The 9,276-nt window shown below is 38.0% G+C and overlaps 1 protein-coding gene across 1 annotated transcript; it reads right to left on the reverse strand.

Annotated features, from left to right (window-relative positions):
• Positions 1–1,425: 1,425 nt before the first annotated feature.
• On the reverse strand, positions 1,426–8,961 carry LOC116267577 (cold-responsive protein kinase 1). Its single transcript, XM_031649389.2, has 8 exons — positions 8,847–8,961; positions 8,713–8,763; positions 7,256–7,388; positions 6,951–7,066; positions 6,584–6,794; positions 6,233–6,470; positions 5,813–5,963; positions 1,426–2,146 (listed from the first exon to the last, which is right to left on the reverse strand). Exons 3-8 carry the CDS (start codon positions 7,326–7,328, stop codon positions 1,751–1,753), a joined length of 1,185 nt encoding a protein of 394 aa, XP_031505249.1. The 5' UTR covers positions 7,329–7,388; positions 8,713–8,763; positions 8,847–8,961; the 3' UTR covers positions 1,426–1,750.
• Positions 8,962–9,276: the final 315 nt, after the last annotated feature.

Here is a 9,276-nt window from a genome sequence, read left to right on the forward strand (position 1 = left end):
TGCTAATAGATGCTTCATCTGTTAGATGAAGAGTCAGCCAGTCACATTCTTTTCAAAAGTCAATTGGCTCGCAGGATATGGGATAACATTGAGGTTTTGGCGCATTTGCTTCTTGATGGTGGTATGGACTGCTGGTTGATGGAGAGAGCTTCAACATGAAAGCTGAGGCTACATGAATTTGGAGAATGTGAGAAAGACAGTTTCTTAACTGTCGCTAAAATCTAAGCTGATGAGGATGATAGTCTCAAGGCGTGCTCATAACCAGAGGCGTGGTAGGGAGCTGACCTTTCCTCCCTACAGAGAGTGTTCAACTGATTTAATGGGCATTTATAGGCAAAAAGACGCCTGCGTTTGAGGGCAGAGATTATGAAGGGCAGGTTTTGAGTGGAGACGTGTAGGCTCTTCAGATAGTTTGATGATCTATTGCCAAGTTTGGAACCTTTCGCCTCCCGTAATCAGATTGTAGACATCAAGGTGTGGAATCATCACAGGTAGTTTAATTGGCTGCTAGGACATGCTGAAGGGCGTGGTTAGCTGGCGGCTAAATTTGATTTTTTTGCAAAGGTGGTTCACAAGCCATTTCTCTCGAAGGAGGATCCTGCAGCTGAAGTAGTAGCTATTTTGCTATAGAGATTGTCTTTGGTTGTTTTGCTACAGTGCTTATGCAGTACAGATTTTGACTAACAAAGTCGAGAGACCATCCTGCAGCAGGGCTCTTTTTCGGATAGTAAGCTCTAAGATCTCATCCCTTGAGAAAAATTGGCTAAAAATCTCGGGTAGTAAGAAAGTGCATTTTCTTTCTGTTAATAATGGAAGAAACACCGATAGGTGAAGAAAAAAAATATCGCAAGACGAGTTGATACATGTTTTCCTCCCTTACTAATTTTGCTGTCAGTTTCTGACACATTCTTTGTCCATGCTGTAAGAAAATAATTTCTCAGGTCACCACCTTCCTGTCACCTAAGAAAATAATTTATGCCCCTATTCTCGCAGCTGTTCCGGCTCCGATGATGAGAAAAATGGGTGCTCAGACTGAATTTTGCCTTCGCCCCTCTTAGGTGAAAGAGCTATAAATCACAAATGACAACCAATCATATTGATGAAACTAGTGTTACAAGAAGAAACTTAAGGACTTCACTCTTATATGTCAAACACTTGGTGTATTTGCATATTCCTAAAATCTTCAAATCCGACTTTTTTTTAATTTAAATGACAGAGATTCACAAATCTTAGACGCAAGATTTAGCCATGATGGTTTAAACATGTCGTACCTAGCTACGTTGCCTACCATTGCCATCCCCAGCAGTGTCGAACTCTACAGGAAGTTGTCCCAAATGACATTGTCGTTTGAATTCCTAGGTATACTCCAGTTGTACGTAACCATGGGTTAAAATAATAATGAGTTAATAAAATCATCTAAAACAATTACACAAACAAACACTTGCACTAATGCATATCTTCAACTGATTATGTACAGATCCAACAGCTGACTTTAAGATACATAAAGGGCAGCTAGCGAAAAATTGGTTCTCCATGAAAAAGTACCATCATATACAAAATGGCAACTGTTCAACTCTCTAACACCAAATTTCCCTCATTCCCATCCTCTGTTGAGTCGGGAATGCATCTAGAGAAATATGACACAAGGGAACTTACACAGCTGAGAATAAATTTTCACAAGGCTTCCTCCAAATACATCATATAAACTTAAATATAAACAAGAAATCACACGTGGAACAAACTCAATCAACTAAAAACTGGTACTGTTCGTAGTGAATGTGAACGTTGTATTTATTGTATTCGACGAAGAAAAAAGTGAACCCTCAGCCGGACACTGCCCTGATGTGTCATTCCTTGATTGAGTAGTGCGAGAGCCAGAGAAGGGAGATGACGCATCTGTAGGGGGCCTAACTTTGAGCTCCATCAAGTCAGAGATAAGTCCAGGTTTAGTAATCTCCCTACTGTCAACACTAACCTTGTTCATTAGCATCTTAACAACCGTTATCATAGATGGCCGCAGCTTTGCCATGTCTTGGGTGCAGAGGAGTGCCACCTTCACAAATCGAACTGCCTCATTGGGGTCGAATTCTCCCATTCTGGAATCTACAATCTCCAACAGCCTGCCCTCTTCATATAATTCCCATGTCTACAAGTTCATTAGCAGCATGTATATCAGCAAGGTTGCAGCAAGAAAAGGTTAAATGAAAATAATCACTTAATTAATCTCATGTTAGTATATCGAATAATTTGCAGAATCCAGTTTTTTTTTTGTCCAAAGAACAATGATTCACAGGGATCTCAGAAAAGGGGGAGCCAACCAGCCTTTCTCAACGAAGAGAGCAGATGTAGAGAAACCAATATTGCCGCCCAGGCTCCCCCCTTCACCCTTCTTTACTCCTCTAACGAGAGATATATGGAACAAGCAGGAAGGGAAGAGAAGAGAATGAAACACACCCAGGGGTAACCATAGATATTGAATTTGTCATGGACACATGAAGTTTGTGGAAACAGAAAAACTGCCAAGGAGAGATGCCGGTAGAAAATTTAAGACTAAATTCAAGAAATGAACTGAAAGACTAAAGGCTTTATGAGACACTTTCTGCTACAGTGTACATCACATAATATTTAAACTGTGGTATAAGCTTTACAATAGGGTCTTCTGGACCCTTTCAGAAGCCAACCATCAATGAGTAGATTGAAGGAAATCTAAACTGTCGTCAACAAGAGAAAGAATATAGCTGTAACACAGAAATAAACGCAATTCCAAAACAAAAGTCTGCATCTTCTTCCTTGTCCAATGCTAAGTTTACTTTAGTTCTCAATTCTCAAGCCAAATGAATTGATTCTAGTTCCTTCTAATTATTTTTCTTGATTACATTTGGCAAAATTTGCCATTGATACTCATTTAGTTAGCAGCACTAGTCTGAGTATTCATGGACAAACTAAAACCATGGGAAAACCATGGCACTCCAAGGAAACTGATGGATAATATAGCTTTACACCGGACATGGTAAAATCATGCGACTGCTGCACTTCTGTGTGCTCAAAAACATTAAAAAAATGTTTCCAGTTACATCAAATAAAAGCGGCTTTTTTTCATCCAACAGAACAAATGTATTTTTGCTACTGCTGATTTAAGTTGGACACCAAGAGTTATTATTCTATCCAACAACTAACTACCAGGTATACAACTCTGCTTCTTCATTTATGGTGTCATTCCTAGGGAAGGAACTCCACATCTTCCTGCATTACAACACAAGAAAATACATGAGAAGACCAGTTAACCTATAGGAATACGATAATGAAGTGATATGTGCTATGGATTTTCCTATACTATTCTTGGGATTTTAATAGGATTATCCTTCACCATAAAAGGTGATGTCAACTATTTTACATGTACTTATTAACCCCATTCCATCCATACATATAAGGATTTAGGAAGGTTCTCTAAGATGTCATCAAACTTGCTCATGGGTGCTAAAGCTTTTGAACAATTGGCCCTGATTTTATTATTCATCGAGACACCTCACAAAGGAAAGAAAACACCTTAAATTCATAATGGTGGCATAATAATATAAAGCACATAACCATAACTACTACTCGAATAGACCAACCCAATTTGGCGAATGGTAAAAGCTGCTACAATATTTTCAGGAGTATTCAATACTTAGACAGTCTTCCTAATAAACTAACAGTAACATCACAGTTACTTGAATTTCTGATATTTCCTACCCCTCCTACACTTGTGACTTTGAATTATCTAGATCGAAGGGTTGGCCATTCAGTTGCCCCTATACTAACTTCATATTTGCTCTTACATCCTATTCCATGACAAGCACAACATTGGCCGACCTAATCAGTAACTAAACCAATTTCTTTTCACAAAAATCTTGCTGATGGATAACTACTGAAGAATAGATTGATGGGTGGAGTGCCAAAATGAAAAATGAGAAAGCAAAAGATTGACACAAGATAAAAATTATCCATGTGGCAGCCATCTAGTGGGTGAAAGTTTCATGTGATGGGTGCTGGTCTTAAATGTTAGTCAAACCAAGAAGCAAACTCAGTGTTGTATCAGAGTGCACTATCTTTTATGTTTCCTCTATAAGGACCTGCCACATCAGTTCAATTTTTTGTCAGTTCAATGGATGCATAAACATCTCCCTTTTTTAAATTAAAGACGAAATCATAAACATAATGAAGCTTTAATTGGACATATATGGTTTCTAGCTGAATGTAACATTCCTGCTGTGAGGCAAAGGCAGGGTATGTCTGTTGAACATGCTATTCAGGACAGACTTTAGCACCAAAAGACAATGCCATGACAAACATATTAACATCATATATTTGTTCTTTAGAGGAGAATGATGCCATTCAGCATCCATTGTTCAAGAAAGATTGTTTCCAGTAACTTCTCCCTGGCATCCCAATTCATCTAACTCTCCTTTCTGTTAATAACCCTCAAAACTATCAAAGGCGTGAGGTGCTCATTTATACCACTCACACACGATGATCATGATTACGTATCTATCACAACATGAAGGAAATTTTTGTGATCTGAGGTATATTTCCTATCAGTCCTTGACTCTTTCCTAAACAAAATGTTGGCCATGAGTTTATCTGGCACTAACAAAAGATAGGAAAAGCCTATTTTAGGCTGGCATTGTAATGACCTACTCCACCCTTTCATTGTCAATCTCTTCTGCATCTCCTTCTACCTTTCTAAATTTCTGATGACTAAGATATAAAGCATATCAAAGGGTATATCTACGCAAGTACAAGCATAAATTTAGATATACTAATACAAATGTCTGAATAGTATCTACAAATTATTGTCACATATATCGTGTACGGGTATTATACGGCGAGGAATTTCAAGGGTATAATATAGCAAAGTTGCACATCTCGGGAAAATCTCGGCAAATTTTTAAAAAATTTAAAACATTTAATAAATCCCAAAATTATAAAAAATAATAAAAAATACGAAAAAACATGAAAAATGCATACAATACGCGTTTTTTTCATGTTTTTTATTTTCTGGTGTTTTTTTAAAAAGACGCGTCCAATTGTCGTTTTTATGGCTGATTTATTTCACGGATATTATACGCGTTTTATGTGACAATGATCCAAACAGATACACCTGAATCTGTGAGGGTGCCCATAACACCCATGTTACAACTGCAGGGCATAGTCTTCAAAACCTTTCTTAACATACTGAAAGCAACCAAATGCTTAATAAATATTGGCACAGAATATCTTGTGAAAATTCGAGAATATGAGATTTCTTCTGTTCTTATCAGGAAAAGAATATTTTAAAATACCAAAACAGTAAGTTATTAAACTAAGAATATTTTTCAAATATCATGAAATTTAAGGTTTCAACTGTCAGACAGCATACCATGTTTTCTGAAAATATTTTATCTGTCACGATAGTTAACCTTATTTTACATGCTCAGATCTATTTGAGCAAGCAATGCATTAGATTAAGTATGCTGCTTATAAAAGAGTTCAAGGACTAATCCACCCTATGTTACACCTTGAAAGTGAACATACTTTCCAGTTATTTGACTAAAAGCATCATTTGATTAAAGTCGAAGAACAAGAACATATTAACAAATTACAGTCCTATTACTTTCTAATTCAGCTTAGCCAGTAAATCCATGCCTGTAAAGATTCCATCATTCCATGTGAATCCAAAGTGGATAAAGGGTGAGTAGAAAAGTTAGAACAGGTAAAATAGAGTAATTCAGTCAATGAGTACGACAGTTACAAAAGTGACGTGTTACATGAACTTGAAACTTAGATTTCTAACCCTTTCAAGGAGAAACTGTTCCCCAACAGGCAAAGATGTGTTGTAATTCCATCTTCCACTGACTATTTCCAGAAGGAGAACACCGAAACTGTATATATCTGCTTTCCGTGTTAATTGTCCTCGGATGGCATATTCAGGAGCCAAATAACCTCTTCAGTTGAACATGTAAAACAAGGTTAGAACATAAAAAACCTCAAGGCACTGCTTCATCATTTTAGACAAATTAGTTCTTTTTTCAATTCTTGGACTTTTCCAAACTGACATACTCATCAAATAGTAAAACTTGCCATGAAGGTTATACTCGAATATGCTTAAAGCTTTCAGGCAAAAAAGAAGTAGGAAAGGTGCACCAGAACATTCCTAAAAGCTATACAGAGAAGTTACTAGTTTGAGTCTTTGAGACTTGAGATTTTCACTTACATTGTTCCTGCAACACGTGTAGTGACATGACTTGCATTTGATGGGATAAGTTTAGCCAAACCAAAGTCTGAGATTCTAGCGTTCATGTTTTTATCGAGAAGGATGTTGCTAGCTTTGATATCTCGATGAACAATATATGGTTTGACTTCATCATGGAGGAATGCGAGACCACGGGCAACCCCTATGCAGATGCTGCTCCTTACTTTCCAGTTAAAATCAAGGCCGCTGTCATGTCCATCTGATCCATATCAATCATGTCATGCACTGCAATGCTTATTCTTTTATACAACTTTCAGTGGAAAAATAGTAAATTATGAGAGAAAACCATACTTACATGATCAAGGAACTTACCAAGAAGAGTATGAGAAAGGCTATTATTCTCAGCATAACCATATACCAGTATCCTGTGATCTCCTTCCACACAGCAGCCATGAAGCTTGACAAGGTTCTCATGCACAATATTGGAGATAGCTGTAATCTCATTCAAGAACTCCTGTGCACCTTGCCTTGATTCAGCAGAAAGAACCTTAATGGCAACAATTGGGCCACCTTTAAGCTGACCCTGTCAGTGGATGAAGTATTAAGAAAGAAGAAGTCAGGCCCATGTATCATCAGTCTCAAATCCACATCAACACTTGGAAAGGAACTGTAGAGGTAGTCCATTCTTTCTAAGAAATAGGTGGTTGAAAAATCGAACATTTTGTGATATATAATTTACCTTGTAGACAGATCCGAACCCACCTTCCCCTATTTTATTCAGAGGACTGAAGTCACCAGTCGCATTTTTTAGTTCCTTGTACTGGTATATCTTCACATGTTGGATACCTGAAGATCCTGAAGTAGAAACAAACTCAATCAGATTGTTCGTTCACTTTGAAGTTCTACAAAAAGTACATCAGCCCTGTTTTGTCGTCATGCTATACCATTCACCACTCAAGTCAATTTTGAGGATGAAATGCTTGTACTACCAAAAGTTATAGCCATTTTTTCTCTGAAAGATTCCTTATCAAACAAAACCTTTACCTTCATCTTCATCATTCGATTGGCCAATTCCAGAAGAATGTGATCTTCCGAAAAGAAAAGAGAAACACATCATAGTTGCCAAAGGTGAAAATCTTTATGTGTTGTAGTTTTCTGTCCAACCTTTTTGGTTCTTCTGCAAATATCAGCCATGAGTTGGTGATCCATTTAAAATATCAGTTCAAAATGCCAGCACATTACATGAAAATGAAGGCCAACGTGGAAAAGCTCATGTAGACAGAAGTAAATAATGGCTAGTGGAAGAATTTGCATACACAAGTTCATGAGATTTGAACCATGGCTAAGATATTCCTTTCCTTTTCACTATTAACAGTTGACCTTTGACGAGCTTGTACCACAGTTACAATTCATCCAAGAACTCATTTCCCAGCTTGTAGAAATGGGGGAAAAAAGAACGCTATAGCTCAGCTGCTCAAGGACATCCAGAAAACACCTAATACGTGAATTATAGTTTTTCAGCAGAAACACCCTCAATTCCCAACTGTCAATCGTAGAGCCTATTTATAACTAAAATGCATCAACCCCATGCTTTGGCTCTTCAGTAGTTACAGAACCTCATTCTGGAATTGATCGAAAACGGACAAGTTATAATTGGAAAACATTCAGCAACATGACCAGAGTTCTAATAGCTGTTAGCATTGAGGGGAACTTATTGAAAGAACTTCCACCAGTATGTTCATCCGAAAGCTTCCGTGTGGATGCTGTGGGGTGTGGAATACTCTTGCACGAGTTTCCAGATATGTCACATGCTGGTCGCTAACAAATTTGTCTGAGGAGCAATTTTATTGGCATTAGGTGAACATAAAGTTGTGCTGAATATTCAGTCCACGGTTCGTTTGCCAAGGGCCTAACCAAGAAAAGCCTAAAATACTTGCTCGACTGGACAAGTTCAATCCGAATATTTTACAACGAAAAAGAGGAACAAGCTGCTGACACCAACGTAAAAGCAAAACCCAATAGTCAGTTTTACAAATTCCAGCACGTATGGCAAAGTCATAAAGGAATTTGAAATTATACAAGCAATGCAATTCTTCAAAAAAATCACAACATCTGACGACGAATTTATTGCACTACTCAAGATGTGAAACACAAGAAGCAACGAAGCATTCAGCTCGTGACTCCAGATATCAGCAACCAGATAGGGGAAAAGAAAGCAACGAAAATAACAACGAAAAGAGCTCCCCAGAGCCTCGAACACAACATCAAAACCCAATAAAGAAATAAACAACAGATCCATCTGCAAAAGTAGTAATAGCTACTCAAAATTTTTGAAGAATACAAAAGAAGAAATACACAAACATCATCTGGGACTGACACCCAAATTCAACCACCAGTCTTTCCGATCTGATTCGATCATACATAACAAGTGCAACAATCACCACAAAGGAAGCAAACAACCACAGTTCACAGACACGAAAAAGGCAACAGAAATGGCGCACCTGCAGAACGAAATTGACAGTGCAGCAGCGAGATCCAACGGCATCCAAGATCTGGGGAAAGAAAATGTGGGTTGTGATACTTTATATTCGAATACTGCAGAACCTACATCAAGAAAACGCATTGATTTCTTTACCGTGGAAATTTCTGCGCAGAGGGCATGAAAGGTCAAAGAGGTGTGAACTACCAGGTCAACAGCCTCCGCGCGTGCAAGAGATTGGAAATAAGTAGATGGTGGGGCTTAGCATTCCATCCCTCTAGTGCCACTAAATTTCAGAAACACCACTCCCACAAAATACAGACCATGTCATTGCTTTGTCATTGACCAAAGGAGGAAGAGGCCACAACGGAACGGAACTGCGAGTTAGAATTCCAAACATTTACAGCAAACTGTTGTGTCAGATAAGGAATCACATAATTTATCGTTACCATAGCGTGTAAGTCAATGTGAAATTTTTATTGCATTTTTATGATTAAGTTTGTCCTTGCTCACCCGGTTTGGCTTCCCCTCAGTCTTCCTTCTCTTTGACCCCCCAATCTTTTGCTTTCAATTTCATGTTAAAGCT

Source organism: Nymphaea colorata, chromosome 14 (assembly GCF_008831285.2).
Source record: "Nymphaea colorata isolate Beijing-Zhang1983 chromosome 14, ASM883128v2, whole genome shotgun sequence".
Taxonomy (NCBI): Eukaryota; Viridiplantae; Streptophyta; class Magnoliopsida; order Nymphaeales; family Nymphaeaceae; genus Nymphaea; species Nymphaea colorata.